Source organism: Pseudophryne corroboree, chromosome 6 (assembly GCF_028390025.1).
Source record: "Pseudophryne corroboree isolate aPseCor3 chromosome 6, aPseCor3.hap2, whole genome shotgun sequence".
Classification (NCBI taxonomy): Eukaryota; Metazoa; Chordata; class Amphibia; order Anura; family Myobatrachidae; genus Pseudophryne; species Pseudophryne corroboree.
Window position 1 is genome coordinate 362,283,725 of NC_086449.1, and position 18,048 is coordinate 362,301,772.

Sequence of the window (18,048 nt, forward strand, 5' to 3'; positions counted from 1 at the left end):
GGGTCTCGGCTTTACAACTTTGCCGAGCTGTTACTTGGTCAGGGGCAAACACGTTTGCAAAATTCTACAAATTTGATACCCTGGCTGAGGAGGACCTTGAGTTCTCTCATTCGGTGCTGCAGAGTCATCCGCACTCTCCCGCCCGTTTGGGAGCTTTGGTATAATCCCCATGGTCCTTACGGAGTTCCCAGCATCCACTAGGACGTCAGAGAAAATAAGATTTTACTCACCGGTAAATCTATTTCTCGTAGTCCGTAGTGGATGCTGGGCGCCCATCCCAAGTGCGGATTGTCTGCAATACTTGTAAATAGTTATTGCTAACTAAAGGGTTATTGTTGAGCCATCTGTTGTGAGGCTCAGTTGTTTTCATACTGTCAAACTGGATATAGTATCACGAGTTGTATGGTGTGATTGGTGTGGCTGGTATGAGTCTTACCCGGGATTCAAAATCCTTCCTTATTGTGTCAGCTCGTCCGGGCACAGTGTCCTAACTGAGGCTTGAAGGAGGGTCATAGTGGGAGGAGCCAGTGCACACCAGGTAGTCATAAATCTTTCTAGAGTGCCCAGCCTCCTTCGGAGCCCGCTATTCCCCATGGTCCTTACGGAGTTCCCAGTATCCACTACGGACTACGAGAAATAGATTTACCGGTGAGTAAAATCTAATTTTTACATATATACAATAATGATGATAATAATAATTATTTCATAGAATAATATAAGATATATTATAATGATTATAATATAATTACAATTATCTGATGTTATTATTGTAATACGTTTATTATAATTTGATACTGTAGTGTATATATAAAATATTTAATATATATTGTATTATATATATATATATATATATATATATATTACATCTATTTCTAGGTAAAAGTGGATAGTAGTCAGAGCACACATAGTCCAAGAGAGCCTCTTACACAGTGAGGGTGGAACTAATTATTAGAACGTAGTCTACCAAGCCATGTCATGTGATGCATATCCTTGGATGTTAACAAATAGATAGCATACTGTTCATCCCACAATATGGGTCCCTCAGCTGTTTGTAGTTGTCAGATGCAAATTAGACTTGTGGTTCTACAACAGTGGGTGATCCACTAGTTGCCTGATCTAGTCTATAAAATAGGATTTTAATACCTACCGGTAAATCCTTTTCTCTTAGTCCGTAGAGGATGCTGGGGACTCCGTAAGGACCATGGGGTATAGACGGGATCCGCAGGAGACATGGGCACACTATAAGACTTTGAATGGGTGTGAACTGGCTCCTCCCTCCATGCCCCTCTCCCAGACCCCAGCTAGAAAACTGTGCCCAGGGAGACGGACATTTCGAGGAAAGAATTTATTGTTTAAACACGGTGAGTGTCATACCAGCTCGCACCACGAACACACCGCAAAACGTGACATTCAATAGAATACCAGCCAACTGCATGAACAATACACAGCCACATGCTGAGAGAATATGTAACACAACCAGTGTGTCAAAACAACCAATAATAAGACACCGCATGCCATGTCATGCACAACATCAGCAACAGCCTGACAGAAAAGAAACACCACCAGAGTGTAACCATAACCAGCATGGCATTCAACAACAACGCATGCAACGGTATGACCAACAACAGTCACAAACTGACTGAACTCAACGCAACATGAGCGTAACTATAACCAAACTGCAGATACAGCTCGCACTGGGACGAGTAGTAGACAAGTTCCCACCGGAGTGGGCTCCAGCCAGATAGAACCAGCCACATGCGGTGGATGTGGTAGAAACAGAAAACGACATCCGCTTCTGCGAACCTAACAAGGCTGCAGAACTCTTACCTTTTCACCTTCCACAATCAGCACCGAAAGGGAAAAAAGTACGGTATCGAACCGGTAAAAATGACTGCATCCCACAACAGAATGCGTCACCAACCGTTGTGAGGGAATCTAACTCACGAAGTTAGACTTACCAATGGTATCTGCCGAGAATGACTGCACTGAGGCCTCCCCAAACAGCGGTACACCGTCCCAGGGAAAAACTCCAGTATCTCTCTGAGTTAGCCTCAGCATTCCCCCGGCCACACCTCCTGTAATCGCACGGCAGCCTGCCGCAATGTTATAGAGAAGAATCAACATAAAAAACATCCCCTACTCTCTTTAGGGTAATTCCATCGGATGGCTTTCCGAATACAAACTCTCCCCCATGTCCATGTAATGCAAATAACTCCAAAGCATATCATATAAATAAAATAACACTTAGCTTCCTGTGTACGATCCTTTGTGACAGTGCCCCGTATCAACCAGGAGTGGACTTTCACAGTATTCTATCCGCGATATACACATATAATATATATATATATATATATATATATATACCATACATATAATAGAATTGTCCGGAACCGTTGGGTCCCTAGTGACATTAATGTGTTCTGAATATGTATGACCATGTATTGAATGCCCCAGTTGTGGATCTAACAGGAAACCTTATGGTCGACAGAAAACCTAGTATTCGTCGACAGCAGGGAGTAGTGACGAGGCAAAATAACATTCTTGCGACCCCGAGGGGTCCGAGGGAAGTATACATATAGAATTTTAAAAACACTCCCCCACAAATACTACCATGTCTGTGCACGAGCTACAGGCCCATGGAACCGTACCATACATATACATATAAATATATATACAGGTATAAGGCAGTTACAGCAAGTTAATTTACACCCAGTAATAACAGTTGGTGCCGACAGGGTCACCCACATACTACTCTGTCTCCCATACAGTGTTTACTCTCGAAAAGCATACAACTACCGACCTGCTGACACTGCATCTACTGAATCAAGTACCAACAGGCGTCGGTGATGCCGACAGGGATCCCCATAGCTGTTTGTGACAGAGCACTCCCGCATGTCGACACATGTGGACTAAAAAGCTATAGTGGGTATATCTGACAGGCAATACACAGACATATATGCACAACACAATGATTTCATGCCCATTATCTAAAATAGTGCTATATATCCCTCTATATAGCACTAAAACACTGTGCCCCCCCTCGTTTGCACTATACACATGCTTTGGCGGGGACATGGAGAAAATGTCGCTGAATCCTGTTGTGAGGGCTAAGCTCCGCCCCTTCTCGGCACGCTTCAGCCCCGCTATTAATATAACTTTTTATGCTGGCAGGGGTCCGTATACAGTGCCTATGCACTGTATACCTGTTTTGCCAGACTCACTTGAGGTATATATTGCTGCCCAGGGCGCCCCCCCTGCACCCATGTAGAGCCGTTGGTGTGTGGGAGCAATGGCGCACAGCGCGACCGCTGCGCGGTATCTCTGAGACTTGGAAGTCTTCTGCCGTCACTAAAGTCTTCTATTCTTCTCATACTCACCCGGCTTCTTTCTTCTGGCTTCTGTGAGGGGGGTGACGGCGCGGCTTCGGGAACAAGCAGCTAGGCGCACCAAGTGATCGAACCCTCTGGAGCTAATGGTGTCCAGTAGCCGAGAAGCAGAGCCTTTAACTCACAGAAGTAGGTCTGACTTCTCTCCCCTCAGTCCCACGAAGCAGAGAGCCCGTTGCCAGCAGGTCTCTCTGAAAATAAAAAACCTAACATAAAGTCTTTTAGAGAAACTCAGTAGAGCTCCCCTAGTGTGTGTCCAGTCTATCCTGGGCACAGAATCTAACTGGGGTCTGGGGGAGGGGCATGGAGGGAGGAGCCAGTTCACACCCATTCAAAGTCTTAGTGTGCCCATGTCTCCTCCTGCGGATCCTGTCTATACCCCATGGTCCTTACGGAGTTCCCTGCATTCTCTAGGACGTATGAGAAAGAGGGGTACTCACGGAGCGATCGCTGTTTAAAATCTAAGCAATCTGACTAGATTGCTTAGATTTTAAGCAGTGATCTCTCCGCGTGTACCCCCCACAGCAATAGCGATGCGCAGCCCCATGCATAGCTATCGCTGGTGCTAGATTGGCCTGCATGCAGGCTCAATCTAGCAGGTCGATCATTTCACCCGCTGGGTGAAATGAGCCCCCCCCCCCCCGCACGCTCAGCACACATCGCACTGTGCTGAGTGGGGAAAGAGATGTGTGCTGAGAGGTTCGCTCAGCACACATCTCTCCCCAAATCGGCCTGTGAAAACGGACCTTTAGAAATAGCACAATTGTGTTTAAGATAGATGGTTAAATTAGTAACTTAACTTTTGTCACTGTCTATGCAGTACGCCTGAATGACTAGTCATGTTCTTTTGAAAATGAGGCCTTTTGCTTTCACAGTATAGTCTCTTGTCTATTTGCTTTGTTATTAGTGTTTGGCCAAAGGAGTGCAGCATGTTAAGTCTATTGTTGATATACTGAAGTCAGTTAAGCAGTGCATTTAAGGTTAAAACTGAAGCATTACCTTATTTACCAGTGTGGGCAAATTGCTATGTAATTTACTGACATCCACTCAATCTAATTTCTCAGGTCCTGGATCCTTCTTTACAGATTGCTGATTTGGCATTCCCTCCATCCTCCATCACTGCCTCCACTCTGCGAATGCAGGTAAGTTAGTTACACACATATTGGGGGTAATTCCAAGTTGATAGCAGCAGGAATTTTGTTAGCAGTTGGGCAAAACCATGTGCACTGCATGGGGAGGCAGATATAACATGTGCAGAGAGAGTTAGATTTGGGTGGGTTATTTTGTTTCTGTGCAGGGTAAACACTGGCTGCTTTATTTTTACACTGCAAATTAGATTGCAGATTGAACTCACCCCACCCAAATCTAACTCTCTCTGCACATGTTATATCTGCCTCCCCTGCAGTGCACATGGTTTTGCCCATTTGCTAACAAAAATCCTGCTGCGATCAACTTGGAATTACCCCCCTTGTTAGTCTATCTCAGAGGTGTGCAACCTGTTGGATCACAGCCTCAAGTGCGGTCGCAGCTTTTGGTTTTTGTGTCCCATAAAATATTCAACTAGTGAAATAAGGGGGCACATCAACAGTCTATTGTAGGTTAATAGTACACATTTAATAACATTAAAAAACAATTGATTAAAAACAATGGTTAATGTACAATGTCTCCGTATCCGCAGTAAAGAGTTATTTGTTGAAAAGGCTATTGTTATAGCAGATAATGAAAGTCAATACAACACAGTTCCTTTTTGTACTTAAGTAACAACAGTGTGTTTGATCATATATAGAAAGTTTCCAACCGGTAACATAGAATCTTTATGTGCAACTTGCACTAGATGTTGAAAAGACAATAGCGCTGAAAGCCGTAGGGAGACCACGCTATGCTACCACCTCCCCGCTACTTCATTGTGCTCATCAGCTGGACGTGCAATCTTCCGGTTCCAAGCAAGGTATCGGGTATGCTGTACGGGAGCGGCGTGTCAGTTGTTAGCGGGGAGGGAGGGCGCGGCTTCTAATTTGGCAGCTGTAATGCGGAGTCCAATAAGCGGTGAACAGGTAGGCAGATCAGGTTTGCAGGTGCGCAATGATGTGCTGTACCGGTGGCATAAAGGCTGTAGACTGTATAAGGAGACCCCTTAACGCGTTTCTTCGTAGCATTGGTTTCCTCAGAAGGTGCTGTTGGTTACTCCATTCCAAGTGTATTTAAAGGATAGGCTGACCAATCAGTGGAATACACAGGTTAGCCCATTATCATAGTGAATGAGATGATTAACCATCTGCGGACACACATGGTAATCCAGGTGTCTGGATAGAGCATATTCAATACAAATTTATATAGCAAATAGCTAATTTAACTTTAAACATGAGGAATATTCATTAGATATATATTCATTTACACGTTTATCTTCACATTTTTTGTCAAAGCGTCTGTTTAGAGAAACAACGGGAGACATCATTTCTATTTTGATAAGACATAGACAGAGAGTGTCCCATAATAGTCTGTTATGCCATATTTTCTGTGTGAACCTTTCTTGGCAGGTTCCCAGAACAATGGTACACAGACACTAAGTCACACCTGACAGAAATATTAACCACCACTGTTCTAATTTGTTAATCTGTGTCAGTGCTTCTCCTCCAGTCATAGGTCTCCTTCAAGCACAGGTTGGAATATACCTTGTACAACCTTTGAAAGACGTATCTATGCTAGTAGAAATTCACAGACTAAACCAGTGGTTCCCAAATTCTGTCCTCAAGGACCTCCTACAGTTCATGTTTTCCAGGTCACCTATCAGGTGCACAGGTGTATTCATTACTCACTGACGCATTTTAAAAGATCCACAGGTGAAGCTAATTTTTTCACTTGTGATGGTGTGAGGAGACCTGGAAACCGTGAACTGTTGGGGGTCCTTGAGGTCCGAGTTTGGGAACCATTGAACTAAACAAATAGTTGTCAAAGCATAAGGCCAGAGTTAGAAACCACAGTCCTTAACCAGCGAGTCTCAAAAGCATTAATCTACATCAGATATCATCAAGCACCATCTACTTATTCTAATGCTTCAACAGCTACAGGATTTTTCTCTGCTGTTGTATAGGTTATCACCTTTTTCTGCAAAACCACAATTCAAGTAATTGGAAAAAATTACTTTTGTTGTTTAAGGCTGCACAATGGGGGTAATTCCAAGTTGATCGCAGCAGGAATTTTTTTAGCAGTTGGGCAAAACCATGTGCACTGCAGGTGTGGCAGATATAACATTTGCAGAGAGAGTTAGATTTGGGTGGGTTATTTTGTTTCTGTGCAGGGTAAATACTGGCTGCTTTACTTTTACACTGCAATTTAGATTGCAGATTTAACTCACCACACCCAAATCTAACTCTCTCTGCACATGTTATATCTGCCTCCCCTGCAGTGCACATGGTTTTGCCCAACTGCTAAAAAAATTCCTGCTGCGATCAACTTGGTATTACCCCCAATATGTAAATCATTTTTAGCAATTATGAATCTTAGTTACAAAATGTTTGATGTTCCCTTTTTAGAGAAAACTTAAGATCTAAATACACACACAGTAAATATATCAGACATGTATGTACACTGTTTTAAGGAGCACATAAAGCCACTATACCCATTAATTTACTTCTCTTTCAGCAAGGCTGGGGAGCACTGGACTATGGGATTGCAGGTTGGAGTTGGAGTCTGGCACTTAATGTAAACTGTAACTTTAAACCCAGGCTCCTCCCCTCTGCATCCTCGTCATTCGAATTTTCTTTAGGAGCCTATGGAGTGGGCACGTTTTTGATTTTGTTCAATTTCTTTTTTCCTTATTTTTGTAACTTTTCTTTTTCATTTGTTGTTAGGTTTGTGCGCTGCTTGTAGCAGCGCATAGTGTGGGAGCTGAGTTCAGCTTGCCAGTAACAGCTACGGCGGGGGGGAAGTGTACAGCCAGCAGGGGCCCCCACAACAATTTGGCCTCAATAGAGGCTATCTGGGCCCAGGGACTGGCACGTTCTGCCTCCTCCCTTTAAGAGGGGACAGACAGTTTAGTGTGGTCCTGAATGGTAGCCGCCATTTCTTTTTTGTTTTTTCTCTGACGTCCTAGTGGATGCTGGGGACTCCGTAAGGACCATGGGGAATAGACGGCTCCGCAGGAGACTGGGCACACTAAAAGAAAGATTTGGTACTACCTGGTGTGCACTGGCTCCTCCCTCTATGCCCCTCCTCCAGACCTCAGTTAGATTTCTGTGCCCGGCCGAGCTGGATGCACACTAGGGGCTCTCCTGAGCTCCTAGAAAGAAAGTATATATTAGGTTTTTTATTTTACAGTGAGACCTGCTGGCAACAGGCTCACTGCAACGAGGGACTAAGGGGAGAAGAAGCGAACCTACCTGCTTGCAGCTAGCTTGGGCTTCTTAGGCTACTGGACACCATTAGCTCCAGAGGGATCGACCGCAGGACCCGTCCTTGGTGTTCGTTCCTGGAGCCGCGCCGCCGTCCCCCTTACAGAGCCAGAAGCAAGAAGATGGTCCGGAAAATCGGCGGCAGAAGACTTCAGTCTTCACCAAGGTAGCGCACAGCACTGCAGCTGTGCGCCATTGCTCCTCATACACACTTCACACTCCGGTCACTGAGGGTGCAGGGCGCTGGGGGGGCGCCCTGAGCAGCAATAATATCACCTTGGCTGGCAAAATAACCACAATATATAGCCCCAGAGGCTATATATGTGGTAATTACCCCTGCCAGAATACAGAAAAAAGCGGGAGAAAAGTCCGCCGAAAAAGGGGCGGAGCCATCTCCCTCAGCACACTGGCGCCATTTCTCCCTCACCGTTCCGCTGGAAGGAAGCTCCCTGACTCTCCCCTGCAGTCTACACTACAGAAAAGGGTAAAAAAGAGAGGGGGGGCACAGATTTGAGGCGCAGTAAATATTATAGCAGCTATAGGGGACATAATTCAGTTAGTCCCTGCATTATATAGCGCTCTGGTGTGTGCTGGCATACTCTCTCTCTGTCTCCCCAAAGGGCTTTTGTGGGGTCCTGTCTCCTTTAAGAGCATTCCCTGTGTGTGTGTGTGCGGTGTGTCGGTACGGCTGTGTCGACATGTTTGATGAGGAGACTTATGTGGAGGCGGAGCAGATGCCTATAAATGTGATGTCACCCCCTGCGGGGCAGACACCTGAGTGGATGGATTTATGGAAGGAATTACGTGCAAGTGTCGACTCCTTACATAAAAAATTTGACGACATGCCAAATGCGGGACAGCCGGCTTCTCAGCTCGTGCCTGCCCAGGCGATTCAAAGGCCATCAGGGGCTCTAAAACGCCCACTACCTCAGATGGCAGACACAGATGTCGACACGGATACTGATACCAGTGTCGACGACGATGAGTCAAATTTAATGTCCACTAGGGCCATTCGTGGCATGATTGGGGCAATGAAAGAGGTTTTACACCTTTCTGATATAAACCCAGGTACCTCAAAAAAGGGTATTATGTTTGGGGAGAAAAAACTACCAATAGTTTCTCTATCGTCCTAGTGGATGCTGGGGTTCCTGAAAGGACCATGGGGAATAGCGGCTCCGCAGGAGACAGGGCACAAAAAGTAAAGCTTTTCCAGATCAGGTGGTGTGCACTGGCTCCTCCCCCTATGACCCTCCTCCAGACTCCAGTTAGATTTTTGTGCCCGGCCGAGAAGGGTGCAATCTAGGTGGCTCTCCTAAAGAGCTGCTTAGAAAAAGTTTAGCTTAGGTTTTTTATTTTACAGTGAGTCCTGCTGGCAACAGGATCACTGCAACGAGGGACTGAGGGGAGAAGAAGTGAACTCACCTGCGTGCAGGATGGATTGGCTTCTTGGCTACTGGACATCAGCTCCAGAGGGACGATCACAGGTACAGCCTGGATGGTCACCGGAGCCGCGCCGCCGGCCCCCTTGCAGATGCTGAAGTCAGAAGAGGTCCAGAATCGGCGGCTGAAGACTCCTGCAGTCTTCTAAAGGTAGCGCACAGCACTGCAGCTGTGCGCCATTTTCCTCTCAGCACACTTCACACGCAGTCACTGAGGGTGCAGGGCGCTGGGGGGGGGCGCCCTGGGAGGCAAATGTAACCTATATAAAGGCTAAAAATACCTCACATATAGCCCCCAGAGGCTATATGGAGATATTTAACCCCTGCCTGGATTCACTAAATAGCGGGAGACGAGCCCGCCGGAAAAGGGGCGGGGCCTATCTCCTCAGCACACGGCGCCATTTCCTCTCACAGCTCCGCTGGTCAGGACGGCTCCCAGGTCTCTCCCCTGCACTGCACTACAGAAACAGGGTAAAACAGAGAGGGGGGGCAAATTTATGGCGATATTTTGATATATATAAAGCAGCTATAAGGGAGCACTTATTATAAGGCTATCCCTGTTATATATAGCGCTTTTGGTGTGTGCTGGCAAACTCTCCCTCTGTCTCCCCAAAGGGCTAGTGGGTCCTGTCTTCGTTAGGAGCATTCCCTGTGTGTCTGCTGTGTGTCGGTACGTGTGTGTCGACATGTATGAGGACGATATTGGTGTGGAGGCGGAGCAATTGCCAAATATGAGGATGTCACCCCCTAGGGAGTCGACACCAGAATGGATGCCTTTATTTATGGAACTACGGGATAGTGTCAACACGCTAAAGCAGTCGTTTGACGACATGAGACGGCCGGACAATCAATTAGTGCCTGTCCAGGCGACTCAAACACCGTCAGGGGCTGTGAAACGCCCTTTGCCTCAGTCGGTCGACACAGACCCAGACACAGGCACTGACTCCAGTGGTGACGGTGACAAATCAACCGTATTTTCCAGTAGGGCCACACGTTATATGATTTTGGCAATGAAGGAGGCGTTACATTTAGCTGATACTACAGGTACCACTAAACAGGGTATTATGTGGGGTGTGAAAAAACTACCTATAGTTTTTCCTGAATCAGAAGAATTAAATGACGTGTGTAATAAAGCGTGGGTTGCCCCTGATAAAAAGCTGATAATTTCAAAGAAATTATTGGCATTATACCCTTTCCCGCCAGAGGTTAGGGAGCGCTGGAAAACACCTCCTAGGGTGGACAAGGCGCTAACACGCTTATCTAAACAAGTGGCGTTACCCTCTCCTGAGACGGCCGCACTTAAAGATCCATCAGATAGGAGGATGGAAAATATCCAAAAAAGTATATACACACATGCAGGTGTTATACTACGACCAGCTATAGCGACTGCCTGGATGTGCAGTGCTGGGGTAGTTTGGTCAGAGTCCCTGATTGAAAATATTGATACCCTGGACAGGGACAATATTTTACTGTCGTTAGAACAAATAAAGGATGCATTTCTTTATATGCGTGATGCACAGAGGGATATCTGCACACTGGCATCACGGGTAAGTGCTATGTCCATTTCGGCCGGAAGAGCTTTATGGACGCGACAGTGGACAGGCGATGCGGATTCAAAACGACATATGGAAGTTTTGCCGTATAAAGGGGAGGAGTTATTTGGAGTCGGTCTATCAGATTTGGTGGCCACGGCTACAGCCGGGAAATCCACCTTTCTACCTCAAGTCACTCCCCAACAGAAAAAGGCACCGACTTTTCAACCACAGCCCTTTCGTTCCTTTAAAAATAAGAGAGCAAAGGGCTATTCATATCTGCCACGAGGCAGAGGTCGAGGGAAGAGACAGCAACAGGCAGCTCCTTCCCAGGAACAGAAGCCTTCCCCGGCTTCTACAAAAGCCTCAGCATGACGCTGGGGCTTTCTCAAGCGGACTCGGGGACGGTGGGTGGTCGTCTCAAAAATTACAGCGCGCAGTGGGCTCACTCGCAGGTAGATCCCTGGATCCTGCAGATAATATCTCAGGGGTACAGGTTGGAATTAGAGACAGATCCACCTCGCCGTTTCCTGAAGTCTGCTTTACCAACGTCCCCCTCCGAAAGGGAGACGGTTTTGGAAGCCATTCACAAGCTGTACTCTCAGCAGGTGATAGTCAAGGTACCTCTTCTACAACAAGGGAAGGGGTATTATTCCACTCTTTTTGTGGTACCGAAGCCGGATGGCTCGGTAAGGCCTATTCTAAATCTGAAGTCCTTGAACCTGTACATAAAGATGTTCAAGTTCAAGATGGAGTCACTCAGAGCAGTGATAGCGAACCTGGAAGAGGGGGACTTTATGGTATCCTTGGACATCAAGGATGCGTATCTCCACGTTCCAATTTACCCCTCACACCAGGGGTACCTCAGGTTCGTTGTACAAAACTGTCACTATCAGTTTCAGACGCTGCCGTTCGGATTGTCCACGGCACCTCGGGTCTTTACAAAGGTAATGGCCGAGATGATGATTCTGCTTCGAAGAAAAGGCATATTAATTATCCCATACTTGGACGATCTCCTAATAAGGGCAAGGTCCAGAGAACAGCTAGAGATGGGATTAGCACTGTCTCAAGAAGTGCTAAAACAGCACGGGTGGATTCTGAATATTCCAAAATCCCAGTTAATGCCGACAACTCGTCTGCTGTTCCTAGGGATGATTCTGGACACGGTTCAGAAAAAGGTTTTTCTCCCGGAGGAAAAAGCCAAGGAGTTATCCGAGCTTGTCAGGAACCTCCTAAAACCAGGAAAAGTGTCTGTAGGATTGGATCCTGGTGACCACGGACGCCAGCCTGAGAGGCTGGGGAGCAGTCACACAAGGAAGAAACTTCCAGGGAGTATGGACGAGCCTGGAAACGTCTCTTCACATAAACATTCTGGAACTAAGAGCAATATACAATGCTCTAAGCCAGGCAGAACCTCTGCTTCAGGGAAAACCGGTGTTGATCCAGTCGGACAACATCACGGCAGTCGCCCATGTGAACAGACAGGGCGGCACAAGAAGCAGGAGTGCAATGGCAGAAGCTGCAAGGATTCTTCGCTGGGCAGAGAATCATGTGATAGCACTGTCAGCAGTGTTCATCCCGGGAGTGGACAACTGGGAAGCAGACTTCCTCAGCAGACACGATCTTCACCCGGGAGAGTGGGGACTTCATCCAGAAGTCTTCCACTTGCTGGTAACCCGTTGGGAAAGACCAATGGTGGACATGATGGCGTCTCGCCTCAACAAAAAACTGGACAGGTATTGCGCCAGGTCAAGAGATCCGCAGGCAATAGCTGTGGACGCGCTGGTAACGCCTTGGGTGTACCAGTCGGTGTATGTGTTTCCTCCTCTGCCTCTCATACCAAAAGTATTGAGAATTATACGGCAAAGAGGCGTAAGGACGATACTAGTGGTTCCGGATTGGCCAAGAAGGACTTGGTACCCGGAACTTCAAGAGATGATCACGGAAGATCCGTGGCCTCTACCTCTAAGGAGGGACTTGCTTCAGCAGGGTCCCTGTCTGTTTCAAGACTTACCGCGGCTGCGTTTGACGGCATGGCGGTTGAACGCCGGATCCTAAAGGAAAAAGGCATGCCGGAAGAAGTCATTCCTACTTTGATTAAAGCAAGGAAGGAAGTAACCGTGCAACATTATCACCGAATTTGGCGAAAATATGTTGCGTGGTGCGAAGATCGGAGTGCTCCGACGGAGGAATTTCAACTGGGTCGATTCCTACATTTCCTGCAATCAGGATTGTCTATGGGTCTCAAATTGGGATCTATTAAGGTTCAAATTTCGGCCCTGTCGATTTTCTTTCAAAAAAAATTGGCTTCAGTCCCTGAAGTCCAGACCTTTGTTAAGGGAGTGCTACATATACAGCCTCCTGTGGTGCCTCCAGTGGCACCGTGGGATCTCAATGTGGTTTTGGACTTTCTAAAATCTCATTGGTTTGAACCACTAAAGAAGGTGGATTTGAAATATCTCACATGGAAAGTGACCATGCTTCTAGCCCTGGCTTCGGCCAGGAGAGTGTCAGAACTGGCAGCTTTATCTTACAAAAGCCCATATCTGATTTTCCATTCGGACAGGGCAGAACTGCGGACTCGTCCGCATTTTCTCCCTAAGGTGGTGTCAGCATTTCATCTGAACCAGCCTATTGTAGTGCCTGCGGCTACAAGTGACTTGGAGGACTCCAAGTTACTGGACGTTGTCAGAGCATTAAAAATATATATTGCAAGGACAGCTGGAGTCAGAAAATCTGACTCGTTGTTTATATTGTATGCACCCAACAAGATGGGTGCTCCTGCGTCTAAGCAGACGATTGCTCGTTGGATCTGTAGCACAATCCAACTTGCACATTCTGTGGCAGGCCTGCCACAGCCTAAATCTGTAAAGGCCCACTCCACAAGGAAGGTGGGCTCATCTTGGGCGGCTGCCCGAGGGGTCTCGGCATTACAACTTTGCCGAGCAGCTACGTGGTCAGGGGAGAACACGTTTGTAAAATTTTACAAATTTGATACTCTGGCTAAGGAGGACCTGGAGTTCTCTCATTCGGTGCTGCAGAGTCATCCGCACTCTCCCGCCCGTTTGGGAGCTTTGGTATAATCCCCATGGTCCTTTCAGGAACCCCAGCATCCACTAGGACGATAGAGAAAATAAGATTTTACTTACCGATAAATCTATTTCTCGGAGTCCGTAGTGGATGCTGGGCGCCCATCCCAAGTGCGGATTATCTGCAATAATTGTACATAGTTATTGTTAACTAATTCGGGTTATTGTTGAAGGAAGCCATCTTTCAGAGGCTCCGCTGTTATCATACTGTTAACTGGGTTTAGATCACAAGTTGTACGGTGTGATTGGTGTGGCTGGTATGAGTCTTACCCGGGATTCAAAATCCTCCCTTATTGTGTACGCTCGTCCGGGCACAGTACCTAACTGGAGTCTGGAGGAGGGTCATAGGGGGAGGAGCCAGTGCACACCACCTGATCTGGAAAAGCTTTACTTTTTGTGCCCTGTCTCCTGCGGAGCCGCTATTCCCCATGGTCCTTTCAGGAACCCCAGCATCCACTACGGACTCCGAGAAATAGATTTATCGGTAAGTAAAATCTTATTTTTTCCCCCATCTGAAGAATTAAATGAAGTGTGTGAAGAAGCGTGGGCTTTCCCTGATAAGAAATTGGTGATTTCAAAAAAATTACTAATGGCGTTCCCTTTCTCGCCAGAGGATAGGTCACGTTGGGAAACTCCCCCTAGGGTGGATAAAGCGCTCACACGTTTGTCTAAAAAGGTGGCACTACCGTCTCCGGATACGGCCGCCCTAAAGGAACCTGCTGATAGAAAGCAGGAGGCTATCCTAAAGTCTATATATACACACACTGGTGTTATACTGAGATCAGCTATTGCTTCAGCGTGGATGTGCAGTGCTGCTGCTGCTTGGTCAGATTCCCTGTCAGAAAATATTGACACCCTAGACAGGGACACTATATTGCTAACCGTAGAGCATATAAAAGACTCAGTCTTGTACATGAGAGATGCACAGAGGGAGATCTGCCGGCTGGCATCTAGAATAAGTGCATTGTCCATTTCTGCTAGGAGAGGTTTATGGACTCGGCAGTGGACAGGGGATGCAGATTCTAAAAGGCACATGGAAGTTTTGCCTTATAAGGGTGAGGAGTTATTCGGGGATGGTCTCTCAGACCTTGTTTCCACAGCAACAGCTGGGAAGTCAGCATTTTTACTCCATGTCCCCTCACAGCCTAAGAAAGCGCCGTACTATCAGGTGCAGTCCTTTCGACCCCAGAAAAACAGGCGGGGAAAAGGCGGGTCCTTTCTGTCTAGAGGCAGAGGAAGGGGAAAAAAGCTGCACCACGCAGCAGGTTCCCAGGACCAAAAGTCCTCCCCCGCTTCTTCCAAATCCGCCGCATGACGGTGGGGCTCCACAGGCGGAGCCAGGTACGGTGGGGGGCCGCCTCAAAAATTTCAGCAATCAGTGGGTTCGCTCACGGGTGGATCCCTGGATCCTTCAAGTAGTATCTCAGGGGTACAAGCTGGAATTCGAGGTGACTACCCCCCGCCGTTTCCTCAAATCGGCCTTACCGACAATTCCCTCGAGCAGGGAGGCTGTACTAGAGGCAATTCACAAGCTGTATTCCCAGCAGGTGATAGTCAAAGTACCCCTACTTCAACAAGGACGGGGTTACTATTCCACACTGTTTGTGGTACCGAAACCGGACGGTTCGGTAAGACCCATTTTAAATTTGAAATCCTTGAACACATACAAAAAAAAAAATCAAAGTTCAAGATGGAATCGCTCAGGGCGGTTATTGCAAGCCTGGACGAGGGGGATTACATGGTATCCCTGGACATCAAGGATGCTTACCTGCATGTCCCAATTTACCTTCCTCACCAGGAGTACCTCAGATTTGTGGTACAGGATTGCCATTACCAATTCCAGACACTACCGTTTGGACTGTCCACGGCACCGAGGGTGTTTACCAAGGTAATGGCAGAAATGATGATACTCCTTCGAAAAAAGGGAGTTTTAATTATCCCGTACTTGGACGATCTCCTAATAAAGGCGAGGTCCAGGGAACAGTTACTGGTCGAAGTAGCACTATCTCGGGAAGTGCTACAACAGCATGGCTGGATTCTAAACATTCCAAAGTCACAACTGGTTCCTTCCACACGCTTACTGTTCCTGGGGATGATTCTGGACACAGAACAGAAAAAAGTGTTTCTCCCGCAGGAGAAAGCCAAGGAGCTGTCATCTCTAGTCAGAGACCTCCTAAAACCAAAACGGGTATCGGTGCATCACTGCACACGAGTCCTGGGAAAAATGGTGGCTTCGTACGAAGCAATTCCATTCGGCAGGTTCCATGCAAGGACCTTCCAGTGGGACTTCTTGGACAAGTGGTCGGGATCGCATCTTCAGATGCATCAACTGATAACCCTGTCTCCAAAGACCAGGGTGTCTCTACTGTGGTGACTGCAGAGTGCTCATCTTCTAGTGGGCCGCAGATTCGGCATACAGGACTGGGTCCTGGTGACCACGGATGCCAGCCTTCGGGGCTGGGGCGCAGTCACACAGGGAAGAAATTTCCAGGGACTTTGGTCAAGTCAGGAGTCGTCCCTACACATAAACATTCTGGAACTGAGGGCCATTTACAATGCCCTAAGTCAGGCAAGGCCCCTGCTTCAAAACCAGCCGATTCTGATTCAATCAGACAACATCACGGCAGTCGCCCATGTAAACCGACAGGGCGGCACAAGAAGCAGGGTGGCCATGGCAGAAGCCACAAGGATTCTCCGATGGGCGGAAAATCACGTACTAGCACTGTCAACAGTGTTCATTCTGGGAGTGGACAACTGGGAAGCAGACTTCCTCAGCAGACACGACCTACACCCGGGAGAGTGGGGACTTCATCCAGAAGTCTTCCTACTGTTGGTAAACCGCTGGGAAAGGCCACAGGTGGACATGATGGCGTCCCGCCTCAACAAGAAGCTAAAGAGATATTGCGCCAGGTCAAGGGACCCTCAGGCGATAGCTGTGGACGCTCTAGTGACACCGTGGGTGTACCAGTCGGTCTATGTGTTCCCTCCTCTGCCCCTCATACCAAAGGTACTGAGAATAATAAGAAGGCGAGGAGTAAGAACGATACTCGTGGTTCCGGATTGGCCAAGAAGAGCTTGGTACCCGGAACTTCAAGAAATGTTATCAGAGGACCCATGGCCTCTACCGCTCAGACAGGATCTGCTACAGCAGGGGCCCTGTCTGTTCCAAGACTTACCGCGGCTGCGTTTGACGGCATGGCGGTTGAATTCCGGATCTTAAAGGAAAAGGGCATTCCGGAGGAAGTCATTCCTACGCTGATAAAAGCCAGGAAAGAAGTAACCGCAAACCATTATCACCGCATTTGGCGAAAATATGTTGCGTGGTGTGAGGCCAGGAAGGCCCCTACAGAGGAATTTCAGCTGGGTCGTTTTCTGCACTTCCTACAGTCAGGAGTGACTATGGGCCTAAAATTGGGTTCCATTAAGGTCCAGATTTCGGCTCTGTCGATTTTCTTCCAGAAAGAACTGGCTTCACTGCCTGAAGTTCAGACTTTTGTAAAGGGAGTGCTTCATATGCAGCCCCCTTTTGTGCCTCCTGTGGCACCTTGGGATCTCAATGTGGTGTTGAGTTTCCTAAAATCACATTGGTTTGAACCACTTAAAACCGTGGATCTCAAATATCTCACGTGGAAAGTGGTCATGTTATTGGCCTTGGCTTCGGCCAGGCGTGTGTCAGAATTGGCGGCTTTGTCATGTAAAAGCCCTTATCTGATTTTCCATATGGATAGGGCAGAATTGAGGACTCGTCCCCAGTTTCTCCCTAAGGTGGTATCAGCTTTTCACTTGAACCAACCTATTGTGGTGCCTGCGGCTACTAAGGACTTGGAGGATTCCAAGTTACTGGACGTAGTCAGGGCCTTGAAAATTTATGTTTCCAGGACGGCTGGAGTCAGGAAAACTGACTCGCTTTTTATCCTGTATGCACCCAACAAAATAGGTGCTCCTGCTTCTAAGCAGACTATTGCTCGCTGGATTTGTAGCACAATTCAGCTGGCGCATTCTGCGGCTGGATTGCCGCATCCTAAATCAGTGAAAGCCCATTCCACGAGGAAGGTGGGCTCATCTTGGGCGGCTGCCCGAGGGGTCTCGGCTTTACAACTTTGCCGAGCTGCTACTTGGTCAGGGGCAAACACGTTTGCTAAATTCTACAAATTTGATACCCTGGCTGAGGAGGACCTTGAGTTCTCTCATTCGGTGCTGCAGAGTCATCC

General features: G+C 47.4%; 1 protein-coding gene across 8 annotated transcripts in view; it reads left to right on the forward strand.

The window, feature by feature from the left end:
* The window catches only part of SBF1 (SET binding factor 1), a 421,239-nt gene that overhangs the window by 152,298 nt on the left and 250,893 nt on the right, over window positions 1-18,048 (forward strand). For all 8 annotated transcript variants that reach the window (XM_063926659.1, XM_063926653.1, XM_063926655.1 and 5 more), the window contains one exon: window positions 4,451-4,528. In XM_063926659.1, coding sequence (XP_063782729.1) covers window positions 4,451-4,528 — 78 coding nt within the window. The remainder of the gene's footprint in view (window positions 1-4,450; window positions 4,529-18,048) is intronic.